General features: G+C 52.1%; 2 protein-coding genes across 3 annotated transcripts; one reads left to right on the forward strand and one right to left on the reverse strand.

Annotated features, from left to right (window-relative positions):
- Positions 1-2: 2 nt before the first annotated feature.
- TTLL9 (tubulin tyrosine ligase like 9) lies at positions 3-11,655 on the reverse strand (the record flags this gene model as incomplete). The annotated part of the gene is made up of 13 exons (XM_082773364.1): positions 3-1,263; positions 1,819-1,940; positions 2,427-2,540; positions 4,237-4,433; positions 5,273-5,331; positions 6,187-6,274; positions 6,361-6,401; positions 6,996-7,086; positions 7,370-7,438; positions 9,389-9,574; positions 10,723-10,834; positions 11,270-11,487; positions 11,608-11,655. 13 exons carry the CDS (start codon positions 11,653-11,655, stop codon positions 1,193-1,195), a joined length of 1,416 nt encoding a protein of 471 aa, XP_082629490.1. The 3' UTR covers positions 3-1,192.
- DUSP15 (dual specificity phosphatase 15) lies at positions 11,430-20,315 on the forward strand. 2 transcript variants are annotated; one of them, XM_082773695.1, is made up of 9 exons: positions 11,430-11,517; positions 12,606-12,709; positions 12,885-13,036; positions 15,026-15,059; positions 17,469-17,551; positions 17,958-18,007; positions 18,483-18,557; positions 19,035-19,206; positions 19,402-20,315. In XM_082773695.1, the coding sequence occupies exons 3-9, from the start codon at positions 13,016-13,018 to the stop codon at positions 19,609-19,611; spliced, it is 645 nt and encodes a 214-aa protein (XP_082629821.1). In that variant the 5' UTR covers positions 11,430-11,517; positions 12,606-12,709; positions 12,885-13,015; the 3' UTR covers positions 19,612-20,315. The 2 variants fall into 2 exon arrangements, with proteins under 2 accessions (XP_082629821.1, XP_082629822.1); XM_082773696.1 differs by lacking the exon at positions 11,430-11,517 and adding an exon at positions 12,189-12,424.
- The last annotated feature ends 1,291 nt before the right edge of the window (positions 20,316-21,606 follow it).

A 21,606-nucleotide genomic window follows, 5' to 3' on the forward strand; every position in this document is an offset into this window, starting at 1 on the left:
CCACTACAAGTTCTTTAAGACCTTAAGTTTTTCAAAAGCTTAATTTAAAAAAAAAAAAAAAAAATCATAATTAGTAATGGTCTATAGTGATTTTTTTTTTTGGTATAGGAAACCATCTGCCCTTTGTTTTCCAAACTTCTGTAAAGACTGTCTTTGATGTAAATTAAGGACTTTAAATGTTGCACTTGTCCATGTTTCACCGTCTCTCCAGCTAGCTCACCTGTCCTGTCAAACCTAACACAAAGTTGGATCTGACTCTGCCCTTGCTCTGTGCCTTCCTGCAGCTTTTGCACAGCCATGTCAAACTTCATGCAGCACCCTTTTCCTGGCTCCGTGACGCACCTTCCAACAGGTCAGAGGTGTGTCCTCCAGGCAGCCCTGCATTGCCTTGTTTAGTTCCACATGCACTTCAAATTAGGCAGAGTTAAAAAAAAAAAATAAATCCTGTCAGACTCACTAAAACTGAGGGATTGCTCATTTTTAAAATTTATAAAGCTGACTACCATTTATTTGATTTAAGTTTTAAAATTCTGCAGCTAACACAACATAGCCTAAGTGTTCAACTGCAAGAAGCAAGGCTGTCCACTTCAGGCTTACGCTTCAGACACATAAATTAAGAGTAACATCAGCTTATTATCTGATCTGTCTTACCAGGAGCTTTTCAGAAAGCTGCATCTCTTCTGGAAGTGAATGGCAGCACCCTGCCAAGTGCCTGTGTTGTAACTACGCTCTTACATAACCTGTGTAGTACAGCCAGGAAATGTCTCCTTAACATGTGATGGCAAGGTTATTTTTACAGTATCATGGCAACAGGTTTTATGGTCTGACATGTTTCCATAGTAGTAGCAGCAGAAGGATCAGGTGCCCGCCTTCCTTAAAAGCTTTGTTTTGCTATGCAGAATGTGTTTAGCTGCTTTATTTTCTCCCAGTCTGTATAGGTTGCAGGTGGTCAGCTGAGAAGCCAGCATCACTTGTGAGTGTCTTGTGTTGGCCATTACGAAATATTTTTTTATTCAAGCCTGTTGCAGCCTCCCAGCTGGGGAACCCTTAGGAAACAAGGTCAGCAACCTTGTGCTGAGGCAGCCATGTCCAGAGAGGGATGGGAACTGCTGCTGCATGATATGAGGAAGAGAGGGAGAGACACCACAGACTTCACCTACGGTGCTCTCCCAAGGCAAGCTTGGTATCGGCCTCATGCTGTCTGCTGTGCAGAAAGAGTCCTGAAAAGCTGCTTCAGTTGTTGCTTCCTGTCATTATAGCAGCCTGCAATGAAAATACCAACAGGGGAGTTGCACATGACCTTACTCTTCATGCCTGTGAAGGGTAAGGTAATTGCTGTACTCGTGTTTTTTTAGTTAGGAACTACAGGCAGTGATGATCGTATGCACACTGAGCACTACAAAGTAAACTTAAGATCCATTAGCCTCTTGGAAGTATGACTTCAGAATCCATGTACTACTTCACAACAGTTAGATACACAGCTAGCTTTAGGGGAGTGCTTGGTAAATGGTTACCACAATCATTGTAGAGCAGTTTTTCTGCGATACTGACACATGAAAAAATTCTGCAGTGACTTCAAACTTGAAAAGCAGGGCTATAAACAAAGTTGTTTCCCCTACGTTTATGTGCTTGTTTTCAACAGCGCTTCTGCAGTCTGGTTGCTTACATCCGCTTTTGGAAAACGTTTGTTCCTTTTAGACCCTTAATCCCAGAGTCCACACTCCCTGTTTTCTTGTTCTCAAGTGAAAGGCGCGTGCTCTCCTCTTAGTGAGGAAAGGATGTGGGCAGGGCACCTGCCAGCGCTGGGTGAGTACGTACCTAGATGTGTGTTTGCCATGAAGTTCCCATTCACCAGGGTACCCAGGTTTCCCTCTCTGCTGACAGGCCCGTCGTTCCATATCAGATCAAAGCCTCCAACACGCTTCTCCTTCCCTGTCAGCCTACAACATCAAATACATGAACTGAAGTACCTGAGTAATGATTATCTGTCTGTGCACGGGAATAAACTCCCTGTCAGAGACAGAGCTGAACAGCTGAAAGCAGTGGACATCTTTCTACTATTAATATCCGAGGTTAGCACAGTTATAAAGTCAATCACAAACTGATGCAAGACAAGCTTCTTGGAACAGATTGCTCCAGAAGCGATAGGTGTGGGAGGCACAATGCAGAAGAAACTGAAAGAGTTCTTGTGCAAGTCCCAGCTCTAACACTGACTTAATTCCCTTTGCAACCCTGGGCTGTTTTGTTTTCCCCACTGAAGTGGCAGCAGGCTTGCTTGCTTTGCTCCGTTTCTGGAAATTTGTTATTTAACAGTTACAAAGCTTAGAGCATTACAATCACTTGCCAAGAACAGACAGGACAGAACCAGACCACCCGTTCCACACATTAATAAAAACCCTTAGAAGGTAATAAGCTTCTTTGCCCACCTGCCTTCCATGTCCACAATATGAAGTGTGTCTTTGAGAAGATGACACTTGAGTTCATAGTCCTCCTGGCTACTGGCAATAAGGGAAGGTGAAGCGTTTACCTCCAGGAGCCAGCTGAGGAGATAAGACAAGAGTAACTTAGGGGGAAACAGGCAGTTTTGTCAGCGGTTCATCTAACAGAAGCGTCCATCCGCAATAACCCTCCTGCCTGCTAGCAGGATAATAAGTGTGAAGCAATAGGAAATCTAACCCCAAATCTCTTTACCGCACACCGAGCCAAAGAACATTCTGAGCTTATTGCAAAGTTTCTATTCCTGTTCTCAATAGTAATAAAGAAAAAATCCCTCTAGCATCCAGAAAGTCATGCAAGTTAAAACCAAACTCTAGATGAAGCAGTAAACACCGAGGGTAATTCACAGAATAAGCACTAACCTGTTTTTGGTGGAAGAATGCAAATGTGTCCTGGGAGCAGTTTGCTAGCACAACAGCATTCAAACAGCTCTCCTACAAGAGCCAAGTAAACGCAGCAAACAGCAGCAGTGGCCTCTAAGCACTGTAACATCAATGGCTTTTATTCCGATTCACCACTTGGATTTGTCTCCCAATGAACTGAAGTCACTCCAGCTGTTTATGTGCATGCTGCCTAAGCAGTAATTCGGTTTTAGGCTATGGACAGAGTAGACTGTACAAATTAGAGCTACCAGGACCACAGCTGAGCTGCATTTACTTGCTCATTCGAGATAAAGCTGTCTCCAGTGGTGCTACGTGAAATATTAGACTGATGCTGACAGGACACGGGGCTGTTACAGGTATGCCAGCTACTGTGTGCTGGCAGAGGAAACAGTTTAAAAAAAAAAATAAAATTAAAGACACTTCATAAGAGAACACCACCAACATAAGTCATATCTCAGGGACATTTCCTTACCTATGGTACCATTTGCATTTTATATGATTAAGGCTGAAAGAATTATCCAATTTCATTGTCATCTCTGAAGTACTACTTGCTGTTTCTATTTTTCTCAGCTCATGTAATGACAAATCAGTTGCACTTTCAGGTTCCTGCTGTTGCAATACTTGGGTTGCGTATGCAGCAGATAAAAACCTGAGAATTTCAGCTGAACGTTTAGTCATATTTTTCACTTAGTGAATAAAAGCTGAATTTAAAAGATATCTCAATAGAGTCAAATTATGTTTTCAGTTTTTTGGGAAGAGGGCTTGTTCAGTTGTTTTAAACATCCTCAGCTCCTGTGAAGCCTCTTCTTCTCCACAGTTAACAAAAGGCATCTCTTCCAGTTGGGGTCTACCTTTTAGCCAGCGTACCACAAACACAAGGGGCACGTTTTAGTGCTAGCAGTCTAATGCTGCTGGCTGGGCGTTTATCATTGCCAACAGGACACTGCTCCTCATGTATATTGCAGCAGAAGAGATGATCGTAACCCTCCCACCTCCAGCAATTGCTGCGATACATTGATACTCTGGGGGAAAACATCACAGAAATAACCAAGTTAGCAGGTTTCCACAATGCAGTGCTAGAGATCCTACAGAAACTCACACGGTGCTGATCCCTTTTAATGCACCCTGACACTCTGAGCAAAACCAGCTGTATTCCTTCTGTATTTCAGCTTCCTGTGCTTAAAATGATTCAAACCCCTCCGTGCTTCACTTGCAGCTCCTGGACTGGCTTGCTTGTAGCCAGCCTGCAAGCAGCTATCTACGCTGAAGACAGAAGCATCTCGAGGTGTCCCCACCACCACAGGGAAAGCAGCTGGCCTGCTACTATAATCCCTTTTATGTTCATTAACACCCTTACGGTTTCAGATTCCGATCGATCAAGATGTCATAGCCATAGAGCTCAAAGCAGTGCTTGTCACTGATAATCACTTTCTGAACACTCTGGAGGCTCTTGATGAAAATGTTGTCCATATCCGCGAAGAGAACTTCCACCGATCCTGCTCCATGCTTGGCAGTCAAGTACTGCCTGAGCTGCTGAATCATCCACTTGCAGCCCTGAGACATCCAAACACAATTACACTAAGCTGTTCCCAATGGGTGAACACACATTTTATCTGCATGATTTTCAGTCATCACTCCATAGTCTCTACAGCCAAGCAAGAATTCTTAGTAAAAACCCAGAGACCAGAAGGCAAGGGCCACTAACCCCACACTGCAGTTAAGCAATTCAAACTTGATTATTGTACAGCTATAAGGGAAGGGGGAAAAAAGTCTCCAGGTCCCCATCAGAAGTTCCCAAACAGCAAATCACCATCTTATCTTCTGTCAGGGTATTGCAGAGACCCTCCTTTCCATACAGATGAGAGATTTGTAAGAGGGAATACACTATAAAAATGGGAAGTTCAACACAATCCTCTATTACTCCCAAATGTCAACCCTCATCTCAGATTCAGTAGGAACCTGACATCTCATTTAAGATTATTTTCTCTTTCAGCTGCCACCTCTTGAGACACAAGGCTTAAGACTGACAGTTGTGTGCAGCAGTGCTAACCTTGTTGTATCACTGAGGTCTTAGAAATGAAGGGCCAAGCGATAAGGTATCTACAGCTCAGAAGAGCTCTGAGCAGAAAGCTATTAAAGTCAAAACCATCAGCCTTGTAGATGAGCAGACGGCTGCAATGCAATAGTTAAAGCAGAACGCTCGCCCAGCCTCTCCCCTATCAATGAAATCACATTTATGGGTGTCTGGAGACAAGGCAGCACATTTAAGTGGCTGCCGCACATGTCCACAGCATGGCAGCTGGCATGATGAGGTCAGCTTGCTCGCATCTGCCAGAAGAGCCCAAATGGCAGGCATCAGGGGAATAGTCTGCAGACAACACACACGTGCTCACCTTCTCGGGATCATAATCACGAGCAGTCTTTTGCACTGCCACATTGGTGAGATGAACATCTGGCATAAAGCAGAGATAAGGATCAAAGACACACAGATGCTGAACCAGTAAATGCTGAATTTTTACTCTACGCCATCCTCCTTTGCCTCAGTACTAATTAATTATCCTCCCTGTCTGTAATCAGAGGCTGCAGCCACCTGAGCTTATATACAGCACTGCATGATATCTTACTAACAATTGCAGGAAAAAATAAAAAAGAGCAGTCACTTTCCAAATAGCACTCTTGAAAGAGTGACTGCCTTGAACAAACCACGTACCTCCTGGCTGGGATGAAGCTCTTCATGTAAGTGTGCCTCCAGACCCCAGTGCACCCCCACCCAAGACTGCTGTACCCCCATCCTGGTACGGCTTTGGGTCGTTCAGAGCATGCTTGAACTCTGCTGACTTTCACTGAGAGATGTGATGGATTTTCCTGTCTCCTAAGCCATCAAATTAAGGTCAGATACCTTTTGGGAAGATGCGTTAATCAAGTAAAAGCTATCAAACTCAATACAGTAACAAGCGTGACACATAGGAAATCAAATAGTGCTATCCCATGAATCACTCTGTCCTTCCATTCTCTGAAGCTAAGGAAGGGGAAAGGCAGCCAAAATTCAACCACTAACAATAAAATCAGGACTGACATTTCAGCATGGGTTCCTAGCTGATTTGTCAAACTGACATTTCCCATGATCTGGTGACACCAGCCTTCCAGTGAAGAAGAGACAGGAGAAACACAATAACAGCAGCAGGACAGGAGAATCCTACAGGTGTCAGAAGTGACAAGGTTCATCTGCTGTATCTAATACCAAGCAGTAAAACTGTACATTTCTTTTCTTACCCCTCCTTACCACACACACGGACAGGTAGGATACAGTGATCATCTATGCTGTTCAGAGTAAATCGTGTATTGGAAAAGCGAGCAAATCCATCTCTGTATAACCAGGCCTTCAGCGGGATGTACTGGGAGAAAAGGAAAGGAACAACTGAGCACTGAGGGAAAAATCCAGTTTTGATGTAAGAATTTAGTAACGGTGGCTTGCACTTACGGATGTCACTAGAACATAAACTCTCAAGTCAAACTTTCGGCCTATGAAGAACAGAAAAATAATGCAATGCAGTTGTCAGTACTGCTACCTACAAGTACCCAATATCAGTTTATATCTAAATAAGCACGCAAAGGTAGAGGACTGAAATTCATACTTTTTTTTTTAGAATCAGAAACATTTATCTAATATTAAGAACACCAGTAGGACCACTATTCCAGGTCAATGACTATTCACAAGTTTCTGGACAAATAATGCAAAGCTTAAGTAAGCATCCCTTTGCATTCTTTTAATGAATATTTGGGCACATGATGATGTAATGATCTGTCTGAGAGCGACAGCACACTTATTCTTAACACTTTGTGTATTGAATTAGTCCCGGTGGCTGTTCACAGAGTCATTTCTACATTCTCACAAGCCTTTCCTCAGCAAGCTAATTAGTTACCACGCCACAGATATCGGTGCTGCAGATTATTTAGTCACATACAGGCCCAGGAACAGGTCACTCCAGGAAGTTAGCCACATATGGTTCAGCACAGAGAACAACCTATGGTGCCCTCTCTGTCCAGGGGGAATCCCGTAGGTTAGGGTAATTTTTCCCCAAACCAGAAAAGCAGAGGCTTGGATGGGCATCTTACCTCCTATTAAGTATGGATTTTCAATATATTGCTGGGCTACGTAAGTTTCTACTTGTGTTTCATCTTTCTGCTCCTCTGTGCGGCCACCATCCTGTGAGAGAAACAACGTGCAGTTTCCCCTTTCAACAAACTGTTTTTCCACCATCTTTCCCCACATACACTCAGTTTTTTTGGATGCTCTGTCTCCATTTAAGAAGTCAGATCCCAGATAAAATATCCAATTATTTGGGAAAACCCACTCTAAGAAGCTTTGCTGTCACTCAAGGGAACAGCGAAGGAATATTGCAGAGGACAGAACAAGTCATTGGCAAAAACAGGAGATGAAAGAATAGCAAAAGAACAAGATTGCCTAAAGAGAAGACAGTTGTTCTCACCTTCTTCCAGTCAACGATATCCTTCAGTTTTCGGAACAGGAAGATTCCTTTACCTTGAGACCTGCCGACCTACAGCATGGAGAGGCAGTTACTTGCTTTCACGTTAGGATTTCCTGCTGTTCCCCAGAGTTTCAACATAGCAGCCCTGCATAACCTGATTCATCATCTGTTTGTATGCAAGCGTATTTATTTAATGTTATGGGGACAGGGAGAAAACGAAGGGATCCAACAACAGCTCTCAAGTGCTAAACGCTCAGATTACAAGTGCTAGGAGAATTCCTGGTGGAAAGGGCAAAGCAGGCAGACAGCCTATGGGGAAGTTCCATAGTAACGAATAAACAACTCTGTCACATGCTTGCAGAAATATAAGTAACACAACATATGTTGTTGGGAATTTTTAAGTCACACTTGAAATTTGTGTATGCTACAGAACTTAATTAAACAGGGAAGTCATGAAAGATGTCAGAGAACTACGGCAAGCAAGAGCAGAACAAACCTGAAGCCAGCCTAGTTTGTGCTATGTATTAAAAGCAAGTGAGAAGTGGTCTGTATAAGCCACCTGAGAAGCAAGACTCCCCAGAACACCTCCAAAGGAAGTCCAGATTCCTGCAGTCCCAGGATCTGGCACCATGCACGTCCTGACCTACGGTACCCAAGCGTGGGAGGAGGCAGGCCAAGACATCACTACGTGGGGCTGCTCAAGAACACAGACCGACAGAACGAGCACCAGAGTTATTTTTTACTTGTTTGTGAGCTTCTGAGGTCAGTCACAAACTATTTCATTTAAGAAGTTGGTAAAATCCCTGTAATCACAGGCTTTTCATATATCCTTGTTTACTGTATGCTGTTTTTTTCACCATTTTAATTGAGGTTGTGGGCATAAAAATCAGCTTAATATAAGGTTTTCCATTGACAATTAACACATCCCCATTTGCAGAGTTGGATAATCACTAGCTGCTATCCTCCTGGCTGTAATTCACATGTTAGTTTGCATAATTACCTCCCATTTTCTTCTCAGAAGCATGCCCTTACTGATGGGTCTGACTCGCAGCTACGGCAAGTTGTCCTGTCCCAACCTTCTTGCCAGACCTACGGCACAAAGCAACGTGCCTGTCCTCTCATAGTCCCACAGATCAGTGTATTTTTAATTACACACCATGGCATGATAGTCATGATATTATATGGCCTGAATCAACTGGCAGAAGCAAGACATTTCTCAGCTTTACATTGAGATTTGTAAAGGAAACAGTACAGTTTTTTCTTGGTTCCCAAGGACGCTGGCTGAATTGGAAGTTGCTTCAATCAGCACAGTTCCACAGAGCCGTAAGTTTTGTGGGACAAATTGGATTCAGAGCACGAGGCTACACTTCAGGTCTCTAACTGCGGAGCATAAAAAAAGCTAATGCCAACCAAATCCACCCCAATTTACACTCCAGGCTGCTCGTGGAGTTTCCTGTCATCCTAAGAACGTTAAGAGATTAAAGTCCACTCAGTAAGTTGCCTGGATTTACAAGGGCTGACATCTAATGTAGTGGGATTTCCTTGAAACCAAACAGATGTTTTCATAGCTCCATCTTTAGGAGCTGCCTTAAAATACTGCTTAACCAGAAGCCCGATTAGACAGCTGCCCTACATACACACACACCTTCTTGTACACCTGCAGCTGAACTGAAATATTTCAGAGCATGAACTTGGCCGTAGCCCCATAGCAACAATCCCTAAGAGCACAATCTGTTCCTACGCACAAAAATCCTGGGCTTTGTACCCTCACCATTGAGTTAACTTTGGCTCTACAAATAAAATGAGCTGTTTTTCAGCTGCTGAAATAAATCGTGACACAAAAAGCAGTGTTTTGGTAGTACGTGTTGGCCAGGAAACTGGACAGAAGTATTGCTGCTCCTAACCACCTTGCTACATGCCATTATTCCTGTGGATTTCCTGCATATTTTCCTCTCCTTCCACAGGATGAAGGCATCCATTCATCACTGTCTCACTTTCCTCAGAGGAACATACACTTACCGGTTTCATTATCCAAGTGGTGCCAGGCTTCTTGCGAAATTCTTCCACAAACAAATGGTACTCTGAAGGCATTTCAAACGTCTTTGGAAAAAAATCACATTTTGCTGCCTCAAGCTTTCCTGCGTCTCTTTCTAACTGCTTCCGAAACCTCTTCAGGTTCTTCACTAAGTAATTCTTCCGACTCAGCTGGGTAGAAAGAGAAATATAAGGTTAGGTTCAACAGATGCTCATGCAGCCTGACTCACTTTCATTGCCCTTGAGATGTTTCTGGTGACATCTGGGGAATCAACTGCACCACATATGCCTCAGGAAAAAAATAAACAAACGTGGAAATCATTGAGAACTGCTTTTGCTTTGTCGCAGAGAAGGCTTGATTTCAATTTTTATTTAATCCCTGCACAAACAGAGAGAAGCTAAACAGAGCAGGTTTTACAACCCATGTTTTACCATTTCTAACGTAACCTTTCAGTGCAGTCAACACACTCATTTCCAGCAGACAGCCCTGTTCAGAACTGCCCACACCGACAGCTGTAACCATGTCTGCAGGCAGGCTTAACCCAAACCACTGCAGCCCCACCGCTCCCCAGATTGCTGCCCCTGTGGCAAGATCAGCTGAGCTGGAAGTGTTTCGGCTCCTGAACTGCTGCAGGTTACAGACAAGTGTTACAAACCACTGCCAGTCCCCATTTATGCTAACACTGGTGAGCATGAAGGCTCAGAACAGATGCACACCCTGCTCAGCAGCCCTTACTGCTGAAATCAAGTCAGCATCCATGAGAGGATGGGGGGCAGACCTCTGAGATGGTAAGTTTTAGCTGCTGCAACTAAATCTGCTCATAAATAGAAATAAGGTTCCCCAAAATACTGCCCTTTTGGAGGACCTGTTGCAATGCACCAGCCTTAGATGTATGTAGGGTAAAAGCTCTCTTTCACTCGGCAGACGAGAACACGTGTGTCCAATCCTAATGCACTAGAGATCCCGCCCGCAAACGTGTCAGGAAACTCACCTACACAGAGGAAGGCATTTCCTATTTTAACTAGATCCCCTACACAACTGGTTTTGTAGTTTTCAAGATTCGTGACCTTGCTGGTGCTTACTAAATTGGGAACAGGGTAAAGTGAAGTGTCAGGATCCTGAGCAAAGCCCTACCTGAGGCAGAGGGATGTTGATACATTCTGAAGGTTTATCAGAGCTGTAAGAGAAGCCAGTTTTCACGGTGGAAAACATTACCAGGTATTTCCAGTCATAACCACTTCTTGTGGAAACTTACAGACAAGTTAAAAATACCTCCTCAAACCCTCCTAGTTTCACTCCACCTCTGAGGGGTTCTTACCTCATAGTGATTGCGAAAGTGGCAGATGCGAACGTGCTCCTCCATGTACGTGTGGTCAAAATTCTCCCGAAGCCAACTGACATCACACCAGAGAAAATCCCACTCCTCCTCGCTGGGGAGGAAGGCCCCATGCAGAAAGCACCGCGCTTACCCGGGGTCACCACCACCCACGGCCACCTCCCCTCCCCGCACCCCCTCCACCAGAGGGGAGCTGCTCGGGCTGGGGGCGTTCTCCTCATCTTTAAAATCAGAAGGGGAGAAATTTTAGGATTCCCCCCCCCCAGGCCTGCCTCAACCTACACAAACCCAGGAGCTGCGGGCACAACCTGGGGAGCGCTATGGGGCCGCTTTGGGCCTGGCACCCAGCATGGCCCAGGCCCCAACTGCCCCGGGGGACCCCCAAATACCCCGGGGGACCCCCAATTGCCCCGGGGGACCCCCAACTGCCCCCGGGGGACCCCCAACTGCCCCCGGGGAGCCGCTGCCGAACGGGAGGCGGCGGGAGGGACCCCCATGGCCGGGGGCAGCGGGGCCAGGCCTCGCTTACTCCTTCGCCTGCTGCCAGCCGGGCCGGCGGCTCAGCACATCCAGGACGGGCCCGGTGAAGCCGCACTTGAAGCGGACACAGGGCCGGGGGCGGCCGGAGGGCGGTGGGGGCGGGAGGGGGGCGGCCCCGGGGGCAGAGCCGCCCGTGCTGCCCGGCCCGGCCCCGCCGCGCTCCGCCGGGCGCTGCTTCGGCTTCTTCGGGGCACGGGGAGCGGCGGCCTGCGGGGAGAGGAGCGGAGAGGAGAGGCGGTGAGAGGCCGAGGAGGAGGAGGAGGAGGAGGAGGAGGAGGAGGAGGAGGAGGAGGAGGAGGAGGAAGGCCGGGGGGGCAGCGGCCTCACCCTCCGCCCCGCCATGGTGCAGGCCCCGCAGGCCGCAGCCGTCGCCATGGCAACCGCAGCGCAGCAGGGGGCGCCCGCGGCCTAGGGCCTGGGGGGGGGGGCCCTTGGGCCTGGGGAGTCCCCCCCGGTCACCCCCAGAGCCCCCCAGTTCCAACCCGTGGGTCCCTAACGCAGCCCCGGGGTCCCCAGGGTGCGGGGTTGGCCTGGCTCCTTGCCCAGCCCAGGGGGAGCGCTGTGGGGTTGTCCCCTTGTTATGGGGTTGTCCCCTGCTGTGGGGTTGTCCCCTGCTATGGGGTTGTCCCCTGCTATGGGGTTGTTCTTTGCTGTGGGGTTGACCCCCGCTGTGAGGTTGTCCCCTGCTGTGAGGTTGTCCCTTGCCATAGGGTTGTCCCCTGTTGTGAGGTTGTCCCCTGCCATGGGGTTGTCCCCCGCCCCAGTGACACCAAGGGGACAGCTGCCACCCCACAGGGCACAGGGGGCAGAGGCTGCAGTGTTCCCATAGGGGCTGGGAGTCCTGCCCGGCTGAGGACGGGGGGCGCAGGCCAGGCTCCAACCTGCTCCTGGTTGTCCTGCAGCCCTGTCAGCGCCCTGCAGGGACGGTGCCAACGCTTCCCAGTGCTCAGGTCACCAAAAGGACCCGGACTTTGCCCTGGTGCGGGTGACGCAGGAGGGAGGGAGGGAGCAGCCCTGGGGTGCTGGCTGGGCACCTGCCAGCTGAACCTGGCCTCTCAGGTGCTGGCAGCCACTGGTGCTGCCCGATCTGTGGGGACAAAAGGGACATTTCCCCCGGGAAGAGAGACATTTCACCTGTGTGCAGGTGGGTACGGAGCTGCCGCCGCTGCCAGCCTGCGGTTCTGCAGCGCAGGAGCTGGGGTCCTGAACCCCCCACGGCAGGCACAGGGAGGGCCGGGCATGCCACCGGGCGCTTGGCTGCGTGGCCAAACAGACTGTCCTTGATGGGGCAGGACAAAGGTTTTGTTCTTCTCTTCACACTGCAGCCTTGTCCGGCCGTGCTGGCAGCGGCGGCCGTCAGCAGACAGCGCGCCCGGCGCTCCCACACCACCGCTCAGAGGTGGAGTTTCTCCTCCTTTGTCTCCTCCCGGTAAGAAGGAGCAGTCGGTGCAAGGGAGGCGGGTGCTGGGGAAGGGCTTCGGCTTTGGCAGGAGCCTCAGGGGAAGCGGCCAAGGTCTCTCCTGTCCGGGAGAGCCCGCTGCTGCCGGGGGATTGGCCTCCGTGTGCTGGAATCGAGCCCCCCGTGACAAGCGGCTGTCCCGCAGGAGCAAGCTCTTCATGACGAAAACCCTCCCAGGGAGCATCCGGAGCAGCTTCGCCTGGGGACAGGGCGGACGGTAGCATCGGGGACAAGGACACCTGCTCCCCGCCCCTCCCGGGGCGCGTACTGCAGACGATGGGAAATGGCATGAGCAAGGTAAAGGGAGCGCCGGGGTGCAGCTCTGCAGGGCCGGGCGCTGCAGGACGGGCTTGCAGTGCTGGAGGTGGGAGATGTCGGTCTGCTTCTGGTTGCTCTGCGATGCCGAGCAGCGTTTCGCGTGCCAGGGAGCCTCCCCGCCGATGCTGAAAGCGGCACCGGGCACGGCTGCCGGAGGAGCTTGTTTTCCTGCAGGCTGAGCAAAATCCGATGAGAAGCAGGCAGAGAGGCCGTGCGGAGCTGCAGCTCGGGCTTACCCCTGGCCACTTCTGCCAGGGCAGGCCGGGTTTGAACAGCACTGCCGGGTTCACGGTGGAGTGTGGAGGACAGGAGGTCACAGCAACCCCTCCGAGGGAGGGAGGAAACTTCCAACACCATTAAAGCAAAGGCACGAGATCCCAAGCACGCGCCAGCAACCCTGTTAGACCCTGAGGGTGGTGTGGTGCCACATCCTGTGCTTGCCAGCGCTGTGCTCTGCACAACAGAGGGCACGGGCACTATTTCCTGCTTGTCTGAGCTTTTCCCAGGTCACAGGTGAACGGAGACATCTTCTTTATGCTTTAAACATCCCCTCCAACCTAAAACCACTCATTACCTGGGACAGTTTTCGGTGTTTTAGACAGAGCTGCAATGCCCCATTTTATTCAGCGAGGAGTGGATCAGAAAGTTACAGGGACAGGAATGTGCCATTATTCATGGCTCAGCGTCCTGCCCCTGGGAGCTGGCCTTGCTAAATGGCTCTTGTGCCATCTCATTTGCCGTGCAGCTGCTGAAAGTTAAAGGCGCCCCGTCGATATAAAATTGATCTAAGATTTAAGGAATCATAAAAAAGATCTTTAAGCTGTTAGAGCAATAGAAATGTTTCCAAACATGAGCAGTGAGATAAGACATTGTGCAAGCACAACTGTATTTGTAGAAATCCTCTCTGCTTGCCCAGGTCCCAGCCCACCAAACACGCAGCAGGGAGAAGCTGGAAGTGAACCTGAGCGCACAGAAGTGTGCCCAGGCTGTTAGTCCTCATTTTCCAAGATGGGAAACAGGAAAATACAAAACAGCTAAGGGTAGGAATGGATGCAGGGTGTCTCACTTCTGTAATCTGCAGTGCTGTTAATAGAGGCATTGTCAAGTAATTATCTTTTCATCACAAGAAGTGAAGTTTTGCAAGGCAATTACATTCAAGGCACAGTGTTCAGAGCAATCTGTCCCAGGCCTGTTAGAAACGGGCTCCCCGTGGAGCACAGGGAGCAGAGCAGAGCTGGGGGCTGTGTGGATCGTGTCATCACTCCCCACTCTGCCAGCGCTGGCCAAGGCTGTCCTGGGTCACGTTCTCCAGGTTCCCTGGGTCTGCTGCTTCCTCGTGCCTCGAGCAGCAGGAGGAGCACAGGTCAGGGGCAGGCTGAGGCTGCCTTAAGGCGTACGCAGCGTGCTGAGCCCAGATAAAAATAGATAATGAGCAAAAAGAGCAATAAATCGCTAAAGAAATTGAGAGTGGAATTGATAAGGGAGCAATAAGAGAGACCGGGCAGCCTTCCCGTGCCTGCAAGGGCCTGGAGCATGAGGCAGGAAAGGCAGAATGGGGCTGCCACTGGTGTGGCCAAAGATCAGCTGGGCTGGATGTCAGGCACTGAGCTGTGCTGCTGTTGCTGCAGGCCTGGAGGCAGCGAGGTGACAGCAGACAGGTCATTTAGCCATTTGTCTTGGTGGCAGTGCTTTTGCCTTTCCTGCTGAGGCTGGGCTGACCAGTGTGAGCCCTTCCACAGGCTCTGCTGGTTTGCCACAGCCCGTGGTGGTGTGGGCTGGAGTGGCTGGAGTCCAGGGGAGGAGAGGCGAGTGGTGAATGCTGCTGGTTCCCTTTGTGTGCTTCGTCCTGGCCTCTGCTGTGCTCGGGCACGGGTGGTGGCAGGGGCAGGGCAAGGAGCCCCAGCGCAGTGGGTACCAGGGACTGCGTTAGCTGCTGATGGACTGACACCTCTTCTCTGTGTCCTGCAGATCCTCCCCGGCCTTTACCTGGGAAACTTCATCGGTAAGCAGAGCCCCACGCCGCGGAGGAGTCCTTGAGCTGGGCAGCTCTGTCTGCCCCAACCCCACAGGCTCGTGCTGCACGGGTGGGCTGAGCTCGGAGGGTCAGCAGCAGCCACATCAGGAAGGTTTAGGGGCTCCCGGGTGCGTGAGTGCACGGCGCTTCCTCTTCCAGCTGAGGGATAAAAGCTGCTCTCCTGTTGCACTCCCCATCATTAGGGTTTGTTTGAGCCCTGCTCAGGATGTCCCTTTACCTAGCAGATGGGCCAACAGTGCCTTCCTCTGCCTCCTCTTCCCATCTCCAGCCTTGCTGTGCTTTCCTGGAGAGGGGAAGAATCAGGAGCTCAGGCCTGGGCAGATGCAGGTGCTGAGCCTGTAAACTAAACAGCATGGAGAGAAGCAGCGGAGAGCTGGAGCTAACTGGATAGGATGATGCCTCACCATCCTGGAATGAGGTTTCCTCTGCTACACGGGCGTGCAGTTTGTGTGAGCAACAGCAAGAGGGGAGGCAGTGGTGGGAATGCAGGGCAGAAACTCTGCCCTTGCTTTGCTTGCCTTATTTCTCTTTAATAGCTTTCCTGAGATCTCAGGAGACTGGAGGAAGAAGCTGAGCAGGGCCATGACCTTGTCAGGAAAGACCCAGCAGCACCTGGGCAGATGCTGTGACACCAACCAGAGCAGGGACAGACAGGTTGGAACTGAAAGCCCTCCTGAAAGCCTCGGCCTCCCCCAACGTTTTAGCAGCGAGTAGGAGGGGGCTGCACACGCTGGGGTGTTTCTCCCAGAGGCTGAGTCGCCCTTCTCGCACCGAATCACTGCTTTAATAGGTTTTCACTGTCAGTCATTCATGACTAAGGACTGGCATCTGCCATGAAAAACCAGCATTTATCAGAGCTCCTGCCTCCCTAACGGCTCTTTTGACAGTTTGATTCCTGCTCTAAGTGCCGAGAACATTTGAAAACACTGGCATGAATTGCTAAGAAAATGTCATTAGAACCAGCGTGACAGTCCTGGCTGGCAGCAGCCTGGCCAGAGCCCGCTCCTCAGCATTGGAAGGGAAACTTCCAGGGGTCAGGGCTGGAGGAGCTGCTGCTGGCTGGGTGCTGTTTGGGAGCCCTGTGGGGAGCGCACCCAGGGGTACCCAGCTCCCGAGCCCTTCCCAGAGGTTACTGCCAGCAACCACTGATGTTTTATCTTGGCCTGATGCCACCGAAGCGTTGCTCTACCAAGAAATTCAGGGTGATGACAGAGATTTAAGGCCCGCTAAATTAAGCTCTGACAGCTCATAGAGACATTGTCTCCGACTGAAAGCATTTTCCAGCCGTAGCGAGGCTTTACAATCGTGTCACTAATTGCTGTCATTCTGCCTGCCAGAGCCGGGTGGGGAGGTGACAGCTGATGTACGAGCCCATGGACAGAGGGTGTGCGCCTCCCTCCCCGCTGCACGCACACACAAGGCACGGACTCTAATGTGAAGCGTGCCTCTTGAGACTCACTTCTATTAAATATTCACATCATGCCATTAGCACATCATGTTTCAGATTCCCGAGCCAAGGTTTCACACCACTCGGAAGTTTAGAAACCCAAAGCTATGAGATGAGAAAATATTAGTACTCATCTCCTGCAGCTTGTGCACGATCAGCTGGTCATGGCATGAAAGGGAAACAGCTACAAAGCTGCTTAGCCAGCAAGATGAGCAGGCTATCCTCACAGCATAATAACTTTGATGCTAGACCAGTGACCAGAATCACAACCAGAGGCTGCTGAAGCATTAGTGAAAAGTAGGTCATTTCCCCAGAAAGTTGAGGGTCCTTGATCTCTGCGCATGCAGCTGCAGAGGGATGCATGCAGAGCGCTCCAAATTGCAGCTCAGTTGTTTTCTGCAGACCCCTCAGATACTAAAAACGAACTCAGACTCAGCCAAGCTCAATGTTGGTATGAAAAGCTGCAGCTCTGATTCTGCAGCCTGTGAGATAAATCGTTGAGGCTGCAGGAGGTCCCATCTCCACGTCGTGGTTGCACGGGAGAGGTGCGGTCTCAGAGCGCGTTCTTTCCGCCCTGGGCTGGTGGACAAGTAGAGGCAAGTGGGAAGCTGCCTGCTTGCACAAGAGAGTGCTTTCCCACGCAGACGTGAATCCAAGCAGAAGCAGCGAGGTCAAGTGCCTTTGGAGGGAGTAGGTCTCTGTTTTGGTGCCCCTGGGTTTGTGTTCCCAGATTTCCAAGAGGCGTTTGCATATTTGCCTGTGGCTGCTCTTCCAAGCGCGTCGATGCGCACGGGAGGGGGGTGTAATGCAGCTGCTCCTCCCGATCACGGCTTCGTGTGCTGGTTTGTCTGCAGGAGGGTGGTGGATGTGCTTGTGGGAGGAGCAGGGTAAGAAACAACTACGTGCCAATATCTACTTTTATCCTGTAGATGCCAAAGACCTGGAGCAGCTCAGCCGGAACAAGATTACCCACATTGTTTCCATCCATGAATCCCCCCAGCCCTTGCTGCAGGTAAGGTCCCGTGCCTGACACCAGCATGCAGGCTGCTGCAGCTCTTCCCACGTTGCAGCACCTCCCTTCAGCTCCGAGCATCCCGTGGCACGTCCACCTCACCCCAGCAGCAGTCCCAGAGGAGCGAGGCAGCCCCTCTGCTCTGGGAAGTTTGCTGGCTCACGATCGTAACCTGGCCTTGAACGCTGATGAGAAACAATTTCCAGCTCTCCAGCTTCATCTTATTTTCCCACCCTCTGCCACAAGCTTCCTCTCTCCCTGCTGCCCTCCCCGATGCACGTACCGAGGGGGAGAGCAGCCCTGCGCGGAGGGAAGCTGTGCTGTGGGAATGAAGCCTGAGGGGAGTGCAGGCGAGCCGATTGCAGGACCCTGGGGGCTGAGTTTCTCCTGTTCTCATGTCTTGCAGGACATCACCTACCTCCGTATTCCCCTGCCAGACACGCCAGAGGCCAACATGTGAGTACTTGGTGAGGCCAGCGCCCAGATGGGGACACGCAGGAGCTCGGTCCTTGCGGGGCAGCCAGTAGGACCCTGAGCCCTTGTGGTGCTGCATCCAACCCCTCAAATGCAGCAACTGCAGCACGTCCCAGCCCTGGGCTGAGGTGACAGGCAGCCTGGCTGCAGTGGGATGCAGAGGAGGAGGGAGCATTCCACCTGGGAGCCTGGGCAGAGCTGCCTGGAGATGGGGGAGAGCAGGGAAGGCACAGATCTGGCCAGGAGCGCTGGCACGGTCAGAGATGTGAGCAGCCGTAGGCTTTTTCTTGGGAAAATAGCCCTGAGCTGCTTGGGTCTCAGCAGCTGGTGGTGGTGTCTGTAAAGCAACAGGCATTTGATTTTTGTTTGTCTTCAGACACTCAGGGCTGCACCACCTGCAGCCTAAAAATCTGGTTCCGCACCTCTGGTCCTTACTCTGTGCTATTTTTCCTGCTAGCAAGAAGCACTTCAAGGAATGCATCAGTTTTATCCACCAGTGTCGCCTGCATGGAGGGAACTGCCTCGTCCACTGGTAAAACTCCTTTTCTCATGCCCAGTGCCACGATCTTCCCAGCACAGCAGGAGGTCTAGCTGCCAGAACCCCCTGCTTCAGCCACAAGTGTCTGCCAAGGGTCCCCGTGTCCATGAATCCACCACCAGGCTCAGCTGCAGCCTCCAAATGAGCAGGATTTGGGGAGTCCTGGGGCTGGAGAACTGCTAGAGAGGGGCAGCTTTTTGCTGTCGTTGAGCAAGTGGGAAGAGAGCTGTTTGGGGCAGGCTTCCAGGCAGCAGCTGATACTTTCACTTCCCCAGGGGAGCGGGGTGTATTTATAGGCACTGAGCGAGAGGACCTTGGAAGGGCTTTGGCTTCCCAGAGAGCAAGATCGCTGAGAAGGGGAACCAAAATAGCTGAGGCACAAGGGGTGGAGGAAGGGGCAGGCACGGGGTCAGGGCAGCAGGCGGGAGGGCACACCACGGGCAGCCTCCCATGTGCTCGTTCCCGTGCCAGCCTGGCCGGGATCTCCCGCAGCACCACCGTCGTCATCGCCTACGTCATGGCCGTGACGGAGCTGAGCTCTCAGGAGGTGCTCGAGGCGATCAGAAGCGTGCGACCCGTCGCCAACCCCAACCCTGGCTTCAGGCAGCAGCTGGAGGAATTCGGCAGCAGCGCAGCCCGCAAGGTGGGGGCACGAGGGGGACGCAGCCTCTGTCACCTGCACAGCCCCGTGGCTCTGCTCCTCCGTGGCGGTGCCGGCTCGTGGGTCTCGGGGCAGGAACGGAGCCCAGGGGCACCAGACTCCTTCCCTGTGCCCCTTGCTTTCAGGCTTGGTCTCGCACTTCGAAATAAGCACGCTGGGATCTTGTTCTTTCCCCAGATCCGCAGGCACCTGAGGCAGAGGTACGGGTCATCCCCTTTCAATGACGAGGAAGAAATCAAGGCCCTGCTGCCGGCGGGGAGAGGAGCACCCAGAGCAGAGGGAGCTCGGCAAGGACTGGTACCGAGAGCCAGGGACATCAAGAGCACCGCTCCCTTTCTGCTGCGGGTGAAGAGGACGTTCTCCTGCATCCCGGCTTGTCTGAAGTGATGGCAGCCAGGGAGGGAGAGCAGCAGAAATCACCTAACGGCCTGGTAAAAACTAAGCTGCAGCACCGCCGGCCTGGAGGGGAAGCGCTGTGCCGCCGAGCCACCCGCAAGCACAGCTCCTTCTCCTCTCCGGGTTCAAGCGTGCCATCTTCTGTCCTGGCTTTCAGCTATCGGGGGAGGGATTCATTTGCACTGCTGCGCTCTGCAGAGCACTGCGGGGGTCAGCCCCTTCGTGCCTGGTGTGGGAGGACATCTGGTGAAAGCAGACGACGGCCCCCCGCTCACCGTGGGCTCTGGCTCCGGGCAGAGCGACAAGACAGGGCTTCCCAGCCACCAGGTGATGCTGGCAGCAGCTTTAGCACTTCAGTACCAGCTGCATGGGCCTCAGGGGCGCACACGGGGTGCAAGGAGAGCTTGCTGACCCCTTGGGGCAGATTTCCCACCAGCAGCAGCAGCAGCAGCAAGCTTCCAGAGCCGAGGTGGCTGCGGGGCAGGGGCACGCGGGTGCCCCGGCGCTCCGGGCCAACCAAGCACAAGCCCCGAGCAAGCAGCGCAGCTTTAGGAGTTCATCGCAGCCCATTCCCACCGGTCCCAGGGCACAATCTTTGAACGGTGGGAAATAAATGTTTAACCTAGCCAGACCTCACTAAAGCGGAGCCTTAAGCCATTTTGCTTAAAGACTTTCTATGTCCTCGTAGTAATAAAGGTCTCTTCTCTGCAGCCTGCCTGGGACGTGGATTGACTCGTGGGTGGTGGCTGGGTCACAACGGGGGGGCTGGGGCAGGAAAATCCTGGCACGGGGAGAGTCCAAAACCCATGGGCAGCACAGGGAAGGGGCGCAGCAGGTGGTGACAGCAGTACAGAGGCCAGCCTGCTGCCTCGCAGGGAGGCTACAATGAGGCAAGGGCCCCCTGCCCTCCTCCCACCCAGCCTGACTTCACAGCCCACATTTGCCAGGGGCTTGAGGCCCCACAGCTACAACCCCACAGCGATGTTTTAGGAACTCCACGTGCAAACAGCACTGGCCATGCCCCAGCAGCACTGCCCTTGGTGGGAAGCCACCCCTGCCACCCCACAGGAGAGCCACTGGGAGCAAACTGCAGGGCACGGGCTGCTCAGATGCCTGCTCCTGAGCAGCTCAGGGCACAGACAGGGCCAGAAACCCCGGTGCCACTGCAGGGCTGTGCTGCTGGGGAGCTCAGGCAGGAGCAGAGGGGCACTCACGTGGATCCTGTTCTGCTGCAGCCTCTTCAATGCCTTCGGCTGGAGCCTGCTGGGAGCTGCGGGGAGGCTGGGTGGTGCAAACCCCGTTCCTCCCCAGCCCCATCCTGCTGACACCTTGTAGTGCAGCACTCACAGGTGGGGATGATGCTGCCCAGCTGGGCCATCAGCATCACCCTGGGGGCTCCCTCATCCCTGCTGTCCCCTTTTCCTTCCCCTTTTCCTAACGGGGACAGCGTTCCTCCCCCCAGCCAGAAAGGGAGATTTGAGCCGTGCTCTGAGTACCAGACGCAGGCTCCCAGGGGGACGGAGCTGCCGGGGAGCGGGGATGGCCTCTGCCCTGGGTGCTTTCAGGAGACAGCGCAGTCGGACAGGACATGGCCATCAATAATTAATGATTGCTCATTTACTGCTGCCTGATGGCTGTGGCTGAAGGCAGGCAGCTGCCGGGTGTCCCCAGGGCCCCTCTGCACCTGCGGGCACCGCGCGGGGCGCACGGGGCTGTGCGGGGAGCAGCGAGGGGCAGCAGGCAGAGGGGCTTTGCCCCTGCTTTTTGGGGGGTGTGCCAAGCAGCGCTGCAGCTTTTGGCACCCCAAACTTCCCATCTTTTTTTCATTAGGATAACTCAGCATCATCCCCCACTGCTTCTGTGCCCTGCAGTCCCCCTCTCCTCTCAGCCCTGCCAGCCCTGGCTGCTTCCCCGCTCCTGGCACCGAGCGAGGTGCTGCAGGGGGGCTCCAGCCCTGGCCCCCAGCGTGCTCCCCCTGCACAGCCG

Source organism: Aythya marila, assembly GCF_965140915.1.
Source record: "Aythya marila genome assembly, chromosome: 16".
NCBI classification, from domain to species: domain Eukaryota; kingdom Metazoa; phylum Chordata; class Aves; order Anseriformes; family Anatidae; genus Aythya; species Aythya marila.